The 21,642-nt window shown below is 32.6% G+C and overlaps 2 protein-coding genes and 1 pseudogene across 2 annotated transcripts; 2 read left to right on the top strand and 1 right to left on the bottom strand.

Annotated features, from left to right (window-relative positions):
* The first annotated feature begins 3,323 nt into the window (after positions 1 to 3,323).
* On the top strand, positions 3,324 to 4,325 carry LOC125818720 (mediator of RNA polymerase II transcription subunit 4-like; annotated as a pseudogene).
* Positions 4,326 to 5,169: 844 nt separating this feature from the next.
* LOC125818915 (GLABRA2 expression modulator-like) lies at positions 5,170 to 11,715 on the top strand. Its single transcript, XM_049498426.1, has 4 exons — positions 5,170 to 5,724; positions 6,188 to 6,289; positions 8,203 to 8,474; positions 11,222 to 11,715. Exons 1-4 carry the CDS (start codon positions 5,385 to 5,387, stop codon positions 11,408 to 11,410), a joined length of 903 nt encoding a protein of 300 aa, XP_049354383.1. The 5' UTR covers positions 5,170 to 5,384; the 3' UTR covers positions 11,411 to 11,715.
* Positions 11,716 to 18,920: 7,205 nt separating this feature from the next.
* On the bottom strand, positions 18,921 to 21,218 carry LOC125818918 (zinc-finger homeodomain protein 2-like). The gene is made up of 2 exons (XM_049498429.1): positions 20,667 to 21,218; positions 18,921 to 19,401 (listed from the first exon to the last, which is right to left on the bottom strand). Exons 1-2 carry the CDS (start codon positions 21,193 to 21,195, stop codon positions 19,202 to 19,204), a joined length of 729 nt encoding a protein of 242 aa, XP_049354386.1. The 5' UTR covers positions 21,196 to 21,218; the 3' UTR covers positions 18,921 to 19,201.
* Positions 21,219 to 21,642: the final 424 nt, after the last annotated feature.

Raw genomic sequence — 21,642 nt, 5'->3', positions numbered from 1 at the left:
TATTCTTTTGATAATTTTATTTCTTTTACACTAGTTAGATTGTTCATCTCTTTTTTTTCTTCTGCATGAATGTAGATTAAAAAAATCTTGAATAATATAGATGGTCGCATCCAATTCATATATATTGCAATAAAATTGATAAAAGTAACCAATATTCGAAATAGAAGTACTTTATATTGATTATATAGTCATTTCACTATTTCACTACGCTCTATTGTGATTTTGAGATGTATCTGTTTTGTCATGTTATAAATTTTATCGCATTACACAATGTAATTAAAAAAAATAAAAAAATACAACGACTACATTGTTGTAGATAGGAACGACAATTAAAATAGAGTGGGGCATGGGGCGGTACAAAATTTGCAATTTGCAGAGAATTTCAAAAGTCTTTTTAGATTTAAGAAAAAAAAAGACATTGTAAAATAATTTTGATTTGTGTATTAAATTAAATATATAAAGATTGCGATACTAAGTTGGTGTACCTTTTAATAGTTGTTTTTGCGTTTAAACGTTTACGTATTTTAGTTTAGAAATATGATCCTTCAAATGATATTTTTATATTAAGGATTGACTAGACATTTAAGTAGCTTTGAAATGGCTAAAGGCCTAAAGCTAAATTAACAGTTCAAAAAGTGACTATCAATTCTTACTTGTATGGAATTCATGTCAAATTAATATAGACATAACATGTGTTTGCACATAATTTTTAGTACTTCCGACAATTTTCTTGGTTAAAATATTTACTCTAAAAAACATTTTTTTTTAAAATTTGGCAAAATGACTTCCCAATAAGTAGGAAAATAAGCTTTATCAATGATATTTTAAGTTTACCCAACACCTCGAGCTTCAAATTCCTTGATTATTCCGTTCTTCATCACCCTGAACCCCCAGTCTCCATCTAGAGATGACAACGGGGTGGGGCAGTGCAGGTCAAACCCGCTTAAGCCCATGAAAGCTTCGACTTGCCGCACTCTACCCTGGAAGGCATATTATTTTATTTTTCAACTCTCCCAGCCCCGCCCTTCATGAACCCGCCCACGTAATTAATTTACTATCATTTGGAAAATATATTGCCTAACTTTTTTTAAAAAAAAAATTATAATCATTTTTCAATGTTAAACTTATTCATCTATTAAGATAATTGAAACGTCTATAAAAAAAATCCAGTTAATTCAAATGACATTTTTCAAAAGTTATTCAATAGCCTAGCAAATCTTTGAATAGCTTACAGTATCTTCATAAAAAAAAATTAGAATATATAGGTTACAGAGTAACTAAGCAAAATAACTTAAAGAGAAAATTTGATAAGAAAATAAAATATGCAACTATAACTTAATAATTTAAAGAAAAGAAATAAGAAAACTTGTTTTTAGTTGAAAAGAAATAGTGTATTTTGAACTTAAAAGTAATTTTATAACCCATAACCGTCTTGCTCTACATAAATTTTCTAAAATATTATTCTAACCCGTTTCGTCCCGCACCTAAATAGATCCACCCACCCGTATAGATCCACCCGTCCCGCCCACACATGATTCAAATCTGCTTCATTCCATTGTCATTCTTATCTCCATCTCATCCCACTCTACCTATAAATATCCTTGAGTTAATATTTTTGTTCAAATTAATTAAAAACTAAAAAAATAAATAAGTAAGCACCAACTTATATTTTTTTTACAAATATTTTCTTAAAAAAAAAATATTCCTTTACCTCAAATATAAACTATAGTACTATTTATTGGCTACACGATTCGAATTTAGTTGGAGCCCTAATGTAGTCATTGAACTCGGATGGGAAACCAAAAAATAAAAAATATTTACCGATTAACCTCTAGGCCCTAGGGGTGGAGAACCGGCGGTTTAACTGAAGTAGTTACTGAACCGCAAAATCTATTGACTGAAGAAATTGGGGAAAATAATTTGTGTTCTTCTCAAAATCACAAACCCTAGCAATTTTTCAATTTCCCCGTCGCCCGTTTTCCGATAAATCTCGCAGGTTTCTTCTACTCTGTCTCTTACTTGTTGTGTTTTCTGTTTGTTTTTGCAATTCTATATAGTGTATAGTAGAAACTGAGAATTTTGCAGAAATTCTTGAGTTTTTTCGTACTTCAATTGTCTTAGTTTCAGTACTTATGGTTTGTTTGAGTAAATGAAATATGATATGGTAAATTTTTTATTTTTTTTTTCGTTTTGAGTTGAGGTGTTTCAACTGCTTTGCTTTAGTGTGTTCGGCATCAGAAATCTTTGGTTGGGAGGGGTGGGTGGGGTTGGGGTGTACACTACACCTTCCGTCCTGTTTATGTGATAGTTTTTGACTGCCAATGAAGTTTAGTATGTTAATTCGATTTATATCAAATATTAAAGTATTGATTGAAATGATGCACTTTTCTTCCAACTTATGATGATTTGATCTTTTTACAACACTTTGTTTCTTGATGGGGAATACACTTCAACAAGTGGATTAATGGCAAATCATGCCCTTTTAAATCTTGAGCTGAAAAACTGAAACTAACTACTGTGGTGATTATATGAAGCACAAGTCACTGTTTACTGGAAGATAATAGCAGGACATAGATTTAAGTCTCTTCTTAATCGTGTTCGTCCTAATAATGAAAAATACTTGGCTAAAAGTTGCAATGGTGGCAAGGGAGAAGATAAGAGGGGAAAAAAGAGCCGCAGCTGTATCTATTCATGTATCATGATTGTGCATAAGCTGTAGCAGTTAAAAACTTTCCCTTATCGTGCTTTTTATATATTTTTTCGATTTTCCTATGAGATCTTCATGTATGTGTGTTTTTATACTTTATTGGTTAGGCAATAGATGGGGAGACATTTATGAAGGCAATAGACTACCAAAATGTTCCATTAATCAGTTGAAATCAAGTGAACATCATTGTTGTATTCTACCAGACCCTGTATTTTAACTTCACTGCTGATGACAATACTCCACCCAATCCAACCCTCTAAATAATTCGAGCAAAGTTGACTTCAGTACTGCTAATGACACTTAATGTTTTTTCTCCTTCTGCTATGCTTGTTCTTTTATAATTCATAAATTATAGTCATTCTTTTCTTATAACACATGCATGAAGTTGGCAGAATTTCCGTTGTTGTTGCATACTGATGCAAAGCTTATTTAGTTAATTTCCCAAAAAGTGCTTGTTTTAGTTAAATAAGGAAATGATTGCATGGTCCTAAAGTGCATTGTTTCATGCAAATTGGTTCATTCATATATTCTTTATATGAACTATTTTACATGTTTGATAGATTAACTTTAAGTTGTGAATTTTAAAAATCTTTTCTCGTCTTTCATATGTGTCATGAGCTTATGTCTTTGCCCCTCCCCCTGCTAGTCTCTCTCCCCCTCTCTTGGTGTATGGCAATAAAAGGATGTTGTTCTTTCTATAGTTTATTAGTTTGTCTTTCCTTGCTAAGGTTGTTTATTGACATTTCTTTTATGCCTTTTCTAGTATTTCACCCTGGCGTTCTGAAGATGCTACAGAATGTTCCGCACCAACCTTTGCAATCGCCAGCCCGTCTGGGCCTTCCAACTCCCAGTTCACCGTCTCTTCAGAACCCAAATACTGCTCCTAAGTTCTCCTCGCAAGTGTCACAACCTCATCAACAGGCAAATATATTAACTACCACTACCACCTCATCGACACTCCTTCCTCTTCTCCCGCCTCTCTCGAGAGCTCAGTCTCTTCTCATTCAAATGGCATCTCTTGCTTTAAGACTCTTTGAAGTCTCACCTAATCGGTCCCATTGGCTTAATTAGTGCTTTTCGAGGTTCTCTTCCTACATTTCTGCCTTCTGTGGCACCGGTTCCACAAGATTCCTGCCCTTCATCATCAAAAGAAATCTTCTATGTGTTTACTTCTCTTCAGACGCATTTGTTTGAAGCAGTTGTTGAACTGCAAGAAATTCTTGATCTTCAAGACGAGAAGCAAAAACTCATCCGCAAAGTTAGGTCAAAAGATTCTTCAATTCTTGCTTTTGCTAACAAACTCAAAGGAGCTGAGCGTGTTCTTGACATGCTTGTTGATGATTATTTCGATTACCGTCGTCCCAAACAGGCCAAGTTGGAAAATGATACCGAAGAATCTTCAGTAACAACTGTGGCAACTCAGTTGAAATTATCCGACATATTGTCAAGAATGCCATAGCCAATACAAGTTTGGCACGTGCAGCTTGATATTGAGGATGATAGTAGCGATTATAGTTCTGATGAGGCCAACTCTGATAGTGAAGATTGATCTAGTTTTGCTAATGAGTACCTAATACAGGCTCAATATGTGCAACTGGATATCAAGGATGATAGTAGATATTATCCATACCAGTCAACTTTTTTTTTTTTGGTTATCAGCAAGAATCTATAGCTCTATAGTTCGTATTTTATCATCAATGATAAAAACATATGTTGGTTTTAGACAAGATACTGACTTGTAAGATATGAGCTTAAATGAGGAAATAATGATTCATATAAGCCGATTTCAAAGGCTGTGGCGTTGTTGTTGTTGTGTTGACTGCATAATCAAAAACTTGTCAAAGAGGCCTTGATTTGCACTTTGAAGAAAACGTTTTGTTTAAATCTCATGTTCAAACCTATTATAAAGTGTGATGTCAAGATTATGCATGAATTTTTTTTTCATTTAATAACCCTGAAAATTTCACAAAAGTAAAGTAAGGGAAAAAGAAGAAGGAAATATCAAGTATTGTGATTTGAGCAATGATAAAAGAAGTCAATTCAGAGATTATACTATATCTTATCAAAAGATAAAGAACTATTGACAAGTTCCGTATACTTAACCAACAAGTTAATCTCGATTTTTGCTTTCGTCAATATCAACACAACAATATATTAGGTATAATCTTACGAGTAAAGTCTGAAAAATGTATTTTTATTTAATCTTACATCTATATCTACAAATCAAACAACTAAAGCAAATATAACAAGTAAAAAAAATTACTAACAAATTTTATATATAAAGTATAGAATTTATCTATCGCTATTTTCTACTATTTTAACCAAGTAAAAATAACGAAGGACTGTATATGAAGAAAAGAATTTGAATTCTGGCTACAGCGGGTCCCAGCTATTCACTTTTTCCCATGCGAAATCCTACGTGTGAACACAAAACTGTCATATTGCGTCTTCCCGCTTTAAATAAGCCGGTCACCCTCGCACTGCTCCATCGTACGGACATGACCGGCATAACCGGTAACACCGTCGACGTAATAAAACCTCCAATGATTATCTGAAGATCACACATTTCAACATCATAAGTCGTTATTTCTCCCCGAGGTAATCCACGCGCCACCGCCATCACGGCTGAGATAACTCAACGTTAAAAAGTTACCGGCGAGGAAACCGCTTCTCTTTTATGGAGCAGTCAAACGGTGTAGAAGAGAATGCGGCGAAGAAAGTAATAGAGATAGAGACAGAGCAGAAGAATTCGGGTCAGGAGTCGGATCGAGTTATGAAACCGGATCCGAGATCCGATGTAGAGCAACTTCAACAGCTGGATAAAACTCCTGTTATCAATGAGAGTAGCAAGTCGGAGAATGGTTCGATGAAGTCGAGGAAATCGGTGAGCTGGAGCGAGGAATTGGTGGCGGAATCGCCGGCGCCGAGATCTATGCCGTCTGATGACCGTGGTTTGAATCCTTATGTGGCTTATACTCCTGCTCCTGAAAACAATTCGTCTTCCTTCAATGTGAAAGGTCAGTATTTTTTTCTTTATTCGTGTAAAAATAGAGATCTAATTTCTATTTGGACAAAAGTTTTTCTCTTCTAGCTGCGAAATCCTTCTCTATACTAGTTATCGCCTTTCGTAAGGTTTTTGAACTGAACAGGAACAGATAGGGCAGAGGTTTGCACCCTAAGGTGGGAAACGATCTCGGATTGTTTTTTAAATTAGCAAACGCAATTAGAATTCGACTCGACAACTCTGAAATTTCGAAAAATTGAGCAATCTTATAGCTCTCAAAATGTTAATTGGAACATTTTCCTTCGGACCAAACTGTTCATTTGAATTGGATGGTTGATGTGAAGTGTAGTATGTTCATTTGCATGAACAAGTTTGATTTGAGAGCTTTTAAAAGTTAGAATGTCTCGCAAAAGAACATAATTTGAGGGGGGAAATGATTAAAAGGAAGTAATGCAATGTTATAACTTGCTTAACAGACACAATGGAGAGCGTCAAAGGTGTGCTTGGTAGATGGGGGAAGAAGGTTGGTGAAGCAACTAAGAAAGCTGAGGATTTTGCTGGCAACACATGGCAACACTGTAAGTCTTTCCTCTTTCATTTTATGGGGATCTCTGAGTTGTGTGTATGTGTTAGTTTGAAAAGAGGTGTAGACGGTAATGTATTGTGGTCCTCCATGCTTATGTATTCTTTCTCCTCCTATGGATGAATCTTTGGAAGAACTAAAGAGATGACATAGACCTTGTTTGTTTGGGCATTTAGTAAGAGAAAACTTGTACTAGTGGCACAAAAGAGAACTGATGTGAATTTTTAAGTATCTCATGAGTGAAAAAGCATTTGAAATATTTTAATTTTACTGCAGTCCTATGCTTCCACTTTTCACATTTAACAAGCAGAGTGTAACACAAGTTACAATAAATTGTGGCCATAGCTTTGGAGTGGAGAATCCCCTAGTCTTGGTGCATGATAAAATGAACTTGAGATTATATTGTTCTGAAATTTATCTTGATTAGATGATGCATATGAAACATAGCTCCCTCAAGCTCAAAAAGATTTTAACTTGTTGACATTACCAGTTTCACAAACAAAAATATAGAAAGAAAGATTGTAACTTGTGGAAAGCTAGCAGTGCACTTAGAATGGACCTTCAAAGAAAGTTAAGGCTTTATTTTATATTCATAGATTTAAACTTGCATTTAGTATAGTGCACATAAGTTGTACTTGAGTAACATATTTCATGCTAATAGTCGAGAATTCCGGAGTCCAGTTCCTATGCTTTCCAAGACTCTCACTTGAACGTCGTCTGTGATTCTCTTCTCTTCTTTTGAGATGGAATTATCTGTGATTCTCTTCATTTTGGCTATCCTTGGAATACGGAGAAATCAGAAAGTGTTACTTTCTCAAAATTCAGTTACTGTTATCGTACTCTAGTTATTTCTATTAAGAAGTTGGTTCTTACAACATGAAGACAAGTATGGGTGCAGTATGGTAAAAATAACACCAATTAAGGATATACTTGAGCAGCGATATGCATGTGTAAGTGAACTACCCCAAAAAATGAAAGGAACAGAAAAGGTTCTATGAATGTGTGGTGAAGTTGGGGTTAGAGTAATTTCGAGTCAACAAAGGATCAAAGTGGAAAAGAACCACAGTTGGACTTATGGATGAGATGTTTTCGGATCTTTTTTTTTTTGTAAGTAGGAGGTTTTGTCTCATCACACACAAAAAATAGTATTACTATGAGTTGTAAGTAAGAGGTTTTGTCTAACAAGAGACTTCTATTTGTATCACTGGCTCAATGCTGTGAAGCTTAAAGCTACTCCATTCTTACAGTACTGGCAGAATTTTTTCACATCTTCACTGGAGATAATGTGCCTGTGCATTCACAAGTCATTTACCAAAAAATAATCTATTCACTTTACTTAAAATGTAGTTTAGGAAGTCTTTCACATGCACATCGTCTATGTGGACTTCTTTTTTAAGTCATTTGCACAGTGATGAGTGATACCTCAATGTTTAGCACCTCTCAGGAGCCGGCACAGACTTTGGTGCAACTCCATGTGAGTTTATGTTGAGGATATGATCCTTCTAAATGCCTTCTAGCTAATCCTTTTGTTACAGAGAGACAATATATATATATATATATATGATTTGAATTTCAAAAGTGCAGTATTCTCCCCATTCTGTGCTGCTTCAGTCAATTTATTTTTCTCTCTTGGGGCTACTCCTATATAGGATAGTAATAGCTTAACCTTTTTATTTCCTTTGTGGAGGTGAGAGGGTGAAGGCTGCAGACAGGATGTGGAGGACTTATATATGTCTAAACTCAAATGTGTTTCCTATTTTGCAAGCTTTGTTTATAGTTACTACATTATGCCATATACAATAAACATTTAAATGAAGTTATCTTCCTGTCCCACCCACTCACCCCCTAACCAAAAAAAGAAAAATACATTCATACAATAACTGTTGTTTCTTTCATTGGCTGATATAGTGAAAACGGGTCCTAGTCTTGCTGATGCCGCCTTGGGAAGAATTGCTCAGGGAACGAAGGTTCTGGCAGAAGGTGGCTATGATAAGATATTTCGGCAAACATTTGAGACTGTTCCTGAGGAGCAACTTCAGAATTCATTTGCATGTTACCTGTCCACATCAGCTGGTCCAGTTATGGGAGTATTATATGTCTCCACAGCTAAGCTTGCCTTTTCTAGTGATAACCCTCTCTCCTATAAAGCCGAAGATAAGACTGAGTGGAGCTATTATAAGGTATGTTAGATTGTCTTTCAGTACTTGAAGCTCCAAGAGTGTTCTGTCTATTTGTTATCTCTCAGACTCTATAAGTTATCTGTCAGCCATTAGTAGCACTAGTGATTGTCATAATACAGCCTTTTCAGTAGTTACTGCTAAACTTGAGAGGTAATTGCTAGATTGGAGAACGCCACTCAATACCACCTTGGTGTAGGTTTCCTATAACCACCGGAAAATGTGGATGCTAAAATCGATGGTCATCCCTTCCTGGATGAAAGGATGAGCAAGCATGATTTATTTTACTTAACCTATCTCTTCTAGTTGTAGTTTGTCGCACAAAATATGGTGCTGTTTATGTTCAATGTATCTGCCTGAAAATTTATGTCATATGGTTAAAAATATGATGCAAGAAACTTGGACTTTCAGGTAATTCTGAATATAGTAAGTGCTTAAAAGCTACTTAAAATAAGCCAATCCAAATAGGCTTGAAGGATACCTTCGTGCTTACACAGTGATGATCTGTAAATGGGATGTCAATCATAGCTATAGGTTCGATATTTCTGCAGCTTGGATCAGAATAATTTACTCACTATACTTTTCTTGTGTTGCAACTTGTAATCCACTTATATCTCCCAGCTTCACTTTCCAATCATTGTACTGGCACCACTTGGGTCTTGAAAACATATTGTTGTCACATGTTTATGAATCATCTTATTCACTGGTCCAAATAATCTAGAGTGCAGCTTATTGCACACACTAATCATCATCATCTACTCTCATTAACAAATTGGTTGAAAATTAATTGGAGAACGAGAAGCTTACATGCAATTAGTGATTTCTTGCCAATTCAGAAGCCACAAGAACCATCAGATAGGGTCAGAGGATCATTCTACCCATTTTTATGGATCTTGTGTCACTTGCTTTTTTTAATTTATGAGGGTGGGTCCATGCAGCTTGCGCGCACCTTGACTATTCTATCGGGTATCTGCTACCTCCCACCAACATAGGTACCGGGTCCGGAATCTTGTGTCACTTACTTGGAAAGGGGAAATAACTGTTATTGCATGTGAGTGTCTTACAAGGTTTCAGAAGGGAAAAGATGATCTGGGAAGATGAAAGTGGGTCCAATAGGAGTTCTATGGAAGGTGGAAGGATGGCAGAGTGGGGTGGGAGGTTTGGTTAGAAATTGGAGAGGATGCAGTATTGACGAGGCAATGAAAGAAAAAAGGGGTCACATGCTGCTTCTCTGTAGATAATTTGAACGAGATAATTCATTAAGCTGCCTTTATTCTATCATATTATTAATGCTCACCCCTTTTGGTGGCCAAGTTTACAAAGAAGCAAGCAGCAAAAGGACTGCCAAATGGCGGTAATTGGAACTACGGGGTTTACAGTTAGCAGCTTAGGGATGATATTAGTCATATTACTGTTCTCGAAGTTGTTCAAGAGCATTTTGTTCCATTTGCTCTTAATATTTTCTTTTCTTATAAAAAAAAAAAAAAAAAAAAACACTTACAGTGAATTCACATCTTCATTCTGTGGGCCAGTTTATTGTTTGTTTCTTACAAAGAATTCCTGATTACATATTTTATAATGTGAATTTATCTGGACATACTTTTCATTTTGAAGAGAGAACTCTTCCTGGGTAATCCTAATAATATATTAAAGTCACATTGCTGAACATGAACCACCAATATACTTTTAAGTAATACACATTCTTGAAACTTAGATGATAACCATGCAATGAATTTGGTATTTACAGAGTTTTTATTTTGCATTCAGTGAGCAGAGTTATAGACATTATTGTATCCTCGACAGACATAGCATCTTTAATTATATCTTACTGATTGCTTATAAGAAATCTTTCAAGATCAAATAATTGAGTATTCATGAGTGGAGGGTTTGTCTTGTTATCCATTAATAGACTGTAGGACTGGGTGGTTGTGATAGTTGTGTCGCCATGCTACCTAGTTCATGTTATTTTGATTTGACCGGCCTCACTGTGCATCAGGATAACCTCCTCTTCCCTGAGTTCAGTAAAAGAAAATATCCTCAAACCTGTCCTTAACCCAGCTAAATGCTTGTGTAGCAAATGTTCACTTTCTTCTTCTTGACCGCAGTTCTTTGTTGGGAAGATTGTACTATCTTAAACATTTTAGAGAATCTAGATAGTCTAGAGTGCCCAAGTCATCTATTGCACTATATAGTGTTAGATTGCTATGATTAATTTGAAGACGTAGGAAGCATGGAGACGCCGAAACTTTGGTTGAGAAGCCATAAATACAGTGGTTGAGATGTGAAAAATTCTCCATTGGTAGCTCTTGCAAAAGCTGTTTTATAGTGGAAAACAATGTTTTTCACTCATGGTTTGTGTATCAGAGAGTCAATTCATTAGTGTTCACATATCTATTTTCTCTTTTGCATATCTCCTTTAATATTTGATGGACTTTCTCTTCTTGAAGTGTCATTTGTATCCATTTTATTTTCTATTTGGTTCATTTGATATCAAGTATTACGATCAATTAGCACCTTGGATGTTTCCTTCCTGCACCAGTTTTTATCTTTGGTGATGGGAACTCTAAGCTATGTTACTTTTGAGCATTCATGTCTCATTCATTAAGTGGTGGTTCATTTAAACAATGAACATAAATATCTGTAAATAGTTCTGTAAGGTTTCATTTATCTTTGATCTTGTACTAAATTTACTCATTTGAGGAATTATGTTTGTACTCACATTTCGCTCTGTTTTACCATGATATCTGCAGGTAGTTATCCCATTACACCAGCTTAAGGCAATTAATTCTTCATCAAGCAGGACTAATCCATCTGAAAAATATGTCCAGACTATATCAGTCGATAACCATGAATTTTGGTTTATGGGATTTCTAAATTACAGTGGTGCAGTGAATTGCCTGCAGGAGGCATTACAAGCACGCAACTTACATTCTGTGTGAGTCTGTTGTTGGTCTTAAAACGCGTTACCTGAGAGGGCGTGATTCATCATACAGAAAGTTGGACTTCCCTTAAGTTCCATCTGGTCGCCATTGAAGATACTGAAGAAAAATATCGTAAAAGAAAGAACGGTAGTGAATTTGGATTTTATGGTATCATTTGCTTCCGTCTCTAGTCTCTGTTGTATTGTATAACATCCATTGATGAAAAAAATATTATCGGTTTAACGAGCTTTAGAATGTGAAGCACACTTATAATAGCACCTACACCTTTTGTTGTGTTACGTTAAAGGTTGCATTTGCCTTTCTTTCTCTCATTCCTCGTCATTAACTCATACTTGTGCTGTCTACAATTGATCACTATTGCGTTTCTATAGTCGAGGGTGTGACTCAGGCCAATGAAGTGAGTTGAGAATCATGATATCTTAGGTTTACTTTAGTTAGTTGAAGGGTATTTTTAACCCTTTTCTCTTTTAAGTATGTAAGATTCAAATTCACATCAAACAATAAAGTAATGATGTATCAAACTAGGATGTTCTTTTTTGTGGGTATAGTATTAAAATGTCAAAGAAAAAAGTAGTTTTTCTGTATGTGTGCAAGCTGGAGGGCTAATGGAGGAAAGCATTTCTCACTGTCATACTATTTTTAGCACTCATTTACTACACACCATGCATAAAGTGGGGCCAAAACCTACTTCAATGAAGTCATCTTTATATACCCTAAGCATTTTATTGTTGCCTTCACATGCCCCCCCGAACAACTCATGTTCACATTAATTGGAGTACATTACTTGAATAGTCACTTCGTTTTATCTTATTATCTAGCTTGTTATTATTACTTTCATTTCATCTCTTTTGAGCGGAGAGTTTATCGAACATAGTCGTCTTTTCTATCTCAAAGAATAATTTATAGGAAAAAATATGCGAGACATGTTCTCCATAAAACTAAATATTTTATGTATATTATAAGTGGACATTCATACTACAAGAAGACTTAATGACACACTTATGACCTAGCTCTATCCCCGCATATAATACACTTACGAACTCATTAGCATAAATAGTTTGTGGAAATCCCCCTATGAACTAGTTTAATTAGGCATGTAGTTAAAGAAAGATAAGTAGATCTAATATAACTATATAAGTAGATCTAAGATAAGTATATTACATTTATGTTATTATAAGCTTATTTCAAATATTTAATGCCGTAAATTTATGAAGTTTTATGTTTTTTCTTAACTCTCTTGCAAATTTAAAATTAAATCAAGCACAAGAAAAGAGGGGAAAAGAGAAAAATAGTAATTATTGAAGTGAAGAGGGTAACGTATGACAGTGAAGTATAATGACTTAACATCACTACCTAAAAAAATAGTATTTTCGTTTTATATTTAGTTATTAGTTTCTCCGTCTTATTTTATTTGACATTTTTTTCTTTTAAAATTGGTCGCAAAAAAGAATATCATTTTACTATAATTAGAGAAAAAAATACTTTAAAATTCCTCTTTTTACCCTTGATAAATAATTACAACCACACAAATATCTAAGAATCATTTTAGATCACAGCTTTCAAAAGTATTCCTTTTTTACTTAATCATGTATCAAATCAAGGGTGCTGCATAAAATAGACGGAGAGTGAATATTTATTTTCTCCACTTTTCATTAAAAATCATAATAAAAAGAATAATTTATTAATTTACTCCTTAAAAAAGTTGTACCATTAAAATTTATTTACACTTTTTACAAGAATTAATTGTAAAAGTAAAATACAAGAAAACATAACTATTTTTATTTTTATTTTTATTTATAGGAACAACTAATATTGGACTGGGGTAATAGTGACTTAACAATATAAAAGGAGTGATGTGATTTTCTATCTGTTTCAACAATTCCAAAAACAGAAATATATGCCTTGTATAATTGGTTTCCTTCCAGCTGACAATAGAACAGAAATACTGAGAAAATTATGATTTGTGAGTCTGCAAACCCTAAGAGGGTAGGTACTAGTGGAAGTGGGGAAGGTTGTTTGGTACTTGGAAGTTGGATAAAATATTGGAAGACGGTAGATTATACGTAGATCTTATTCAAAATTAATAGATAAAGAGAGTGTTTTTCGATAGATTTTTAGTGAGAGAAGTATTGAAAACACTTTTGAACTTGCCACATAATATTAGTTATGTCATCGAACTATTGATTGCCTTAATAACATCATTCTACTTGATTAACTAAACTAAGATTATAAATACACCTTCAATCTGTCACATGACATAACAAGTGGTCTCAAACTCTTGTAGGAGCATGGAGCACTTAATAAAAAGTTGAGAGAAGTGTTGAAATCACATCTCTAAACTTGGTGAGAATTTAGAGGTGTATTTCACGCATGTTGAAAGATCAAACATGTATTTAAGTTCAGTTAATCAAGATAAAGATGTGTTTTTAAGGTTGTCAATAATTTAGACACGAAACTAATAATTTACATCAAGTTAATTAGGGATGTTCTCAATACTACTTCTCTCATCCTTGGTTCAAAACAAACGGTCTAGAAAAAAAAGGCTATATAAATACAGAAAACAACATATATTAGCAAAACAAAACAATAACAATATAATATTATTACCAAACTACACAAATTACATATAATAAGAAAAATCGAAGCACGGAAAATAATAAGATCAATACTACGATTACTACTGGTACATCAAGGCAATGCATTCTTACGTAGCTACTAGTATATATGGACATTACCACACTTCGAAGTACTAAGCTTCTACCCTAATCGTTTGGTACATATGAATAAGGATAATAAATTTGAGATCAGAATTAACTTTATCTCATATTTGATTTGAGGTTTAGCTAATTTCAAAATTATTTTATCCCACCATTTAATTAAAACAGTGAAATTTCTAGCTATTAATTTCATATAAAAAATGAGATAAATAATTTCATAAAATATCCTTACGTATTCCATTCTGCGACAAGTATCAGAAGGATATTTGAATAAAAATATCAATAGAAATTTTTCAAACATAAGATTTTTAACCTAAAAATAAGACAAATTATTTATTATAACAAGTAAAAATAATTTAATAGTGCAAATATATTTACACTGTCGATAACTACTAGTTAAACTCTTGAATATAAATATTTATATGCATGTAATATTCATTAATTTGACTTAAATATTTACGAATTATTTGTGATGGAACATATTGTCTAGTCACGTGTCTTTCAATCCGAGTTGGCTATACATGTTTTAAGGGATCACATGAATTCCGTCAGTGCTTTAGAGGACTTTTTGTTTTTGCAGTTCTGCAATTCTTGCTGACTTGTATACTACACAATTATTTTCTGCCTCTTTATAGCTTTTTTGTACTCTTATTTGTTGTCTTCTACTTTAGTATTTAATCAAGGACATGTAAGAGCACATGTACATGAGAATTATTTGTAATTTTTTGTTTAACTTACCTCCCAAAAGTTAATTTGAAAAAAGAGTATTATTCAAGTCATATAAGGAGTTTCGCATGTGTTGTTTTCATAAAGGTCACAACCCTTCGGAAGAGTCACAATCCTTCATTTCATGTTCACACCCTTAAAACCCAACATCATGTGGGTCACGTTCAGATCAGTGGCGTAGCCACATGGTGGTTAGGGTGTCCAATTAATATTTTGGACACCCTAACCACCATGTGTATACAAATAAAATGATACACAAAATGATAAAATAACATATTTTGGACACCCTTAACATAACAAGTTGTTATAACGTGGTTTCACCTCCTTGGAATGAGGAAGCACTTGTGTGTTCAATCTCACTAGTTTTACTTTTTTAAAAGAGTTTTGGTTATGCTATTTCTGGACATCCTTTGTGAAATTTATGACTCCGCCACTAGACTAGATAATGTCCGGACTAGAGCCATGTGTACAATCGTGGACCATGAGTATATTCACAATCCTCACATGATTTGGGTTCAATCAAATTAAAATGAAAGATAACTCAAAAAAGAGAGGATTATTCAAATCATATAATTAGGAGTTTCGAGATTGATCTTACATTTCTAGGTCAGATAAGGGGCATTCTTATCACTCACACACTGATGTTCAAATAATTAATGTACGGACTGGAGCATACACGATCATGAATTAAGAGTATATTATAATTTCTCGCACAATTCAAAAGAATTTATATTAAATGGACTTTGGACTTAACTCATGTCCCAAAAATATAGTTCGAAAAGGAGAAAGATTCCTCAAACCATATAAGAAAGTCCTCGAATAGTGTCCCTGCCTGATGTTGACAATTCATTAGGGTTTATATTCGAGAAAAATGATGAACAAAATGGTCCTTAATTAATTGGGAAGATTGGGAACTGACAATAACCATCTAATAGATAATACTAATATATAGGGGCGGAACTAGTATACGAATTATGAGTTCGATTGAACTCAATAATTTTGATTAAAAATTTATATTTATCTCGAAAAATTTATAAAATATGCATAATTTAGAACTCAGTAATTTAAATGGACTAAAATTTTGAATCTACAAACTTCAAATTTTGAATTCGTCTCTCTCTCATTTAGGTCATGTTTGGCCCTGTTATATAAAATCATGAGATGAAGTTGAAGTTTTATTTGGACATGCAGTTTGGACATTTTATGTTGTATGTTTTTTCTCATAAACATAAAACTTCATAAGTTGTAAAATTATTAATATTGTCTCAATTCTTTATACAATTTTAACAAATAAGCAAAATTTTATAAGATCGCATAATATACTATCACAAAGATATTCTAAAAAAATTACAACATTTATCGATCAAACTTTAATTCAATAAAAAAAATTGAACATTCTTTAATAGAATCATTTCACATAGTATGAACAAATCTTCTCATGTTGAACTTACATTTCTCTATTAGATGATAGAGAAGACAAACCAACATTATTACTCTGAGTCATTTGTTGGTCAACTTGATTGGTAAATAAATTTGATAAAAATAATAAATTTGGTGAATATAAATAGTAAAGTAGGAATTGATTAAGTAATAATAATAATTTGTATGTTCGTGAGAGTAGTCATTATATGAGATATAAATGGTTTAAAAAGTAATGATATGAATTATAAATTTTATTTACATATGAAATAAATTGTTAGTAGATATAAATGTGGGTTGTTTTTACAAAATATAAATTTGTGAGTCAATTTTTGTATTTGAAAAAATTCAAATCTTGATTTGAAATTTCCAAATCATGATTTTTGAAGAATTTGGAATTTCCTATCACAATATGAAATTAACGTAAAATCACATGTCTAAACGTTGATTTCATCTCGCGATATGAAATCGCATGTCCAAATACCTACTTAGTCTTCAATTATAGAATCGTACAACTTTTGTATTTCTCTATCGACAAATTTCTACACCATAAAAGAAAGTAATGGAATGAATTCACTTTTAATCAAATATCTCGAACGAAAAGCACTTTTTTTAACAAATTAATATGATACGCATCTGAATTAATTAGACCTATAAGACATTTAGATGGTTATAACTCTATATGTTATCTGCTACGACAAATAAATATAACCCAAACCACAATATATAGGGATCTTTCATGCACAAAAGTACAAGAAGAAGAAATTAAATTATGTAGGAATATTATAATGCATGCTACTGATATGTTGCAGTAGTGCCCACATGTTTCTTTTAAAACATAAAAAAGAAAAAGTTATTAAGGAATGAGAAGAAGAAGCAAAAAAGGAGAATAAAAAGAAGATTAAAGTTATTTAAAAAAAATGGAATCAAGCTTTGGATCTATCGACTTTCTAGAATATATTGTAATTATATTAATTTCCAAAATTTTCATTTCCAAGAAATATGTCAAAAAAAAATATTTTTTTATTATAAAATGAAAAAACAATTAATATTATTACTATGCTTATTTCAGCTCTTACCTTCCCTAGGAAAACTGCATGTACATTCATGAATGATCAAACAATTTTTGTTCTTTTTCTACTTTCTTCCTTCATCTATGACAAAATCAATCATTTTTTATTCTTTCAAAATAAAATATTAATAATAAGTTTTCTTTTAAATAATCTACTAATCTGAGAATGCCAAAAAGTTTCAAGAGAAGAAAATAGTTGAAATTTTTTTTTATCGATAAAGTTATTTGATATATGTACTAATAATGAGAGAAAACATAATATGTTTCACCATTAATTCGAGGTGTTCGCAAACTAACCAGACATACACCATCATTATAAAAATAATAATCAATTGAGTTCCATTCTTTTCTTTGATTAAAGGCCAAACACATATATAACCCCTTAAACTTGCTCTCATTTTTCATTTTGGCACTCCAACTTAGTCTTGTTCCATTTTAACCCTTAAACTCCATTTTTCCTGTACCATTTAAATACTTATACTAATTTTTATGATTTATTTTTATTTAAGTTCTTCAATTGCAATTTCTTATTTTAAAAAAATAGACGTGTGCCTGTTAATTTAAAAAATTAAACATTCGCGAACGAACATAAAAAATTTCAAATAATAATATTATTTTTTGATACTCTGTATTTTTGCATGAAAATAAATTGACGAAAGTTCTTTGATTTTCTTTCTTAAACATTCAATTAAATTAAATAACACTACTTATTTATTTTTTCTTATCATCTAGGTTATCTAAATTTAACGCAAATACTCATTTTTTATTTTTAATATAAATCAATACGAATAAAAAAATCATCTTCAAAAAGACTCGACTGACTTTGTTAATAACACTACTAAAAAAGACTCTTGTTCATTGTTAATAACACTACTAAACAATGTTAAAACTTGACTGACTTTGTTAGGTTGTCAGTGATTTTAAAGAAAGAAAACCAACACAATTTCGTCGGTTATTTTTCACACAAAATACATAACACTCTTAAAAAGAAATTATTATTTTTTAAAAAGAATTATTTTTGTTAATTTTTAATTTCTTAACTAAAATTAACTGACACGTGTCGATTTAAAATAAGAAGTTGCAATTGAAGAATATATATAAAAATAAATAAATCATAAAAATAGCATTTCGTGTTAAAATGGTCCATAAAAAATAGAGTTAAATGATTAAAATGGAACAAGGCTAAAATAAAGTGCCAAAATAAAAAAATATGAACAAGTTAAAGGGGCTGTACATGTGTTTGGCCTTGATTAAAAGTTGAACTTACTTTAATTTGCCATGGGAAACAAGCTTAAGAAAGTTTTAACTTTGGTTAAGTAAATTCAAATTCACGCATTTAACTTTGAGGGTGACGATTTCAACAAAAAAAAAAGAACTTTCTAAGAGCTTGAAACCATCAAACCAAAAATTATTCCGATTAAGAATGAAGAAATTGCAAATCATCGTTAGATGTCATTACCCTTTGACATATATTGTGCACACATAAGAACTCCAGAAGAAGTAAAAGACAATATCACATTTGACATTCCCACCGTTAACATGCACTTTAATTAATTTCCAATTAAACAAGTGGAGTGGAATTAGAAGAAAAGAGCCTAAAATTTACTACTACTAAGAAATATGAAACATCGAAAACAAGTCTCTTCACCTCACAAGACAGAAATAAGGTCTATCTACGTACATTCTATCATTCTCCAGACCTTATTTGTGAGATTATACTAAATATATTATCATTGTACCCAGCTAATTAACATACATAGTTTCCGAAATACAAAATAAGTACTTAATTACTCAATATCTAACATTAATATTAACAAAAATACCTAAAAATAATGGGATTTTTTTTTTTTGGTTCTAGGGTTTTTTACCAAGTGTATGCTTGTTGTTGTGCATCCAAACTTTGAACACTTGCCTTGTAATTCCAGTCTCATTGCACAATTGCTGCACCAATTCTTCATCTTCCCTTTGTATCCTCCACCCTAATTTATCAGCCAACTCTTGCATTTTCTCCTTCTGTACTTGGTTAAATTTTGTCCGAAAACGCTTCTTCGAACCTATTAAAAGATATAATTAAGTAAATAAAAATATTTTTATCACCATTACCACTTATTAGGACCGTTGCATTTTGCATCCCTAACGTATATGTCCTCTTTTATGATTCACACTTTATAGAGGTTGAATATGAGAAATCATCAATTAAAATAAATACAATTTGCCTAATTAAAAAAATGGAACTCCAACAAGGAATCTATTGAAGAGTTGGGGTGCTGGTTAGCCGAAAATCAAAGTTTATCTAGGGTGCGAATCATAAACTTCTACAGAGGAAATTAAATACGTTAGGGGTGCAAAACGCAACAAACTCAAACAATTATAGTATAGTCGTAGTCTACCACAAATTCAGAGGCGTATCTAGAGGGGTTCCATGGTCCGAACCCATGCTTCCCTCTCTAGATTAAATATAAAAAATAGTAGTGTTATATTTTTAAAAAAATATTTAAATATAGAAGTGTGAACCCACGTTAAAAGTAACATATATTAATACAATAAAGATTGGGTGCCCCTCTTTAGGCAAATATAGAAATTTGAATCTTATATCTATTTTATTTTTGTTACTAACACCCCTCAGAGTGATTATCGGTAGCACTTTTGGTGTTTCAATCAATTTTTCTTTTATTTTTTTGCTTTAATCTTTCAAAATTTTCAAATGTGTAACATTGAAAATTCCTAAAAAAAACTAGCACGGTATAATTTTTATATAATTAAATCAAATCAAATGTGTATATTAAAATTTAAACTAGTAGTATTATATATGTTGGACCTATAATTTTTAAAGTTTAACAGTTCAGTGTTAAGAACGTAAAGATTAAATCGATCAAATTTATATCTTAAATACATCTTTTCGTAATAATGCACCCATTCTTACGAAATCATGAATACGCCTCTGACCACAATTTTTGTAGACAAACTAGTCACATAATTCTATTATCATCGAGGATTATAGTTTAATTAGTCGTGTCATCTTACTTATAAAAAAAAATTATAACTCTATAATGTTAAAAATTAGATAAGTTACCTGTTGTAACATACATGGTGCACATTTTTTTAAAATACTGACGATGTAGATAATTTAAATGTATAATTAAGTTACTTTAAACATTATACTTTCATCAAAGTGCCTTTTTGCACTATAGGAAACAAAATGTGTACGAAATTAATCATTTTTGGTAGAATTATTTTTATTTAATCGAACTTTATTATAGATATTAAACATCGAGCGAGAATTAAGAAAATAGAACTTCGAGCTAAGAAAAATTAGTACCTCCGCTATAATTTGGGTTGGAAATGTCCTCCTGATCCTCACGATATCCACCGGAAGTCGACGGTAAAGCTAACGGCCTCTGATGTGGCGCCACGTGGTACTGTAAATACCCACAAGGTGGCGGTAAGGTTCTGTAGTAAGTCGGCAGCTGATTATGTGAGTGGTAAACAAACGGAACCGGCTCACCGCCGGTGGCGGCGGCGGTGAGAGGCGGCGGTGCAATTTTCCGGTGGAAATTGCGGTGACAGTTACAAGCGGCGCATTTGAGTGAATCAATTGAACCGTCTTCGCCGGCGGGGAGAAACTCGCCGCAGCCGTCTACGGCGTGGCCGCCGACACCGATGGCGTGGTTTTTTAGGCACTCTTTGTATTTTGGCTTGTTGTTGGTCCAGAGCTGAACGGCTGTTAACGGCTCGAGCTCGAGTTGAGGACTCGGCGGCATTTTTGTTGTTGAGTCGGAGTTGTCGTTGTGAGTCGGTGAAGCTGCTATTTCTTCATCTCTTTGCTTCTCTTGATCCTCAAACTCCATAACTTTCTTTAGCTAAATTTCACCACTTTAATCATATGGAGTGTATAAATAATGAAGGTTATCACTTATCTCTAAGCTTCTATGAGGTTTTTCGAAAACAGTCTTTTTATCTCGAAGAGATAGTAAAAAAAAATACATATATGGATTTATCTTTTTTTTACCTTATGAGATTTCATTTGATATATTTTTGTTATTGTATTTCTATGATTCTTTTCCAAAGTCGGTTGATGAAAATACTTTGTGCATTGAATTGTCATTTTTCCCTGAATAAATATTGTTGTATGTATTGTTTTTATTTGTCATATTTTACTTTTCACGAGTTAATATGATTGATTTTTAGAGCTAAATTTAGATATTTGAGAAACTACATGAAGAGTATTATTTTTTGTGTCTCAATTTGTGTGATGTAATTTTACTTGGTATATGGAGTTTAAGAAAAAAAGAATT

This window comes from Solanum verrucosum, unplaced genomic scaffold (assembly GCF_900185275.1).
Source record: "Solanum verrucosum unplaced genomic scaffold, falcon-dt-bn FXZP01000252.1, whole genome shotgun sequence".
Taxonomy (NCBI): domain Eukaryota; kingdom Viridiplantae; phylum Streptophyta; class Magnoliopsida; order Solanales; family Solanaceae; genus Solanum; species Solanum verrucosum.
This window is presented reverse-complemented; position numbering and strand designations above follow the sequence as displayed.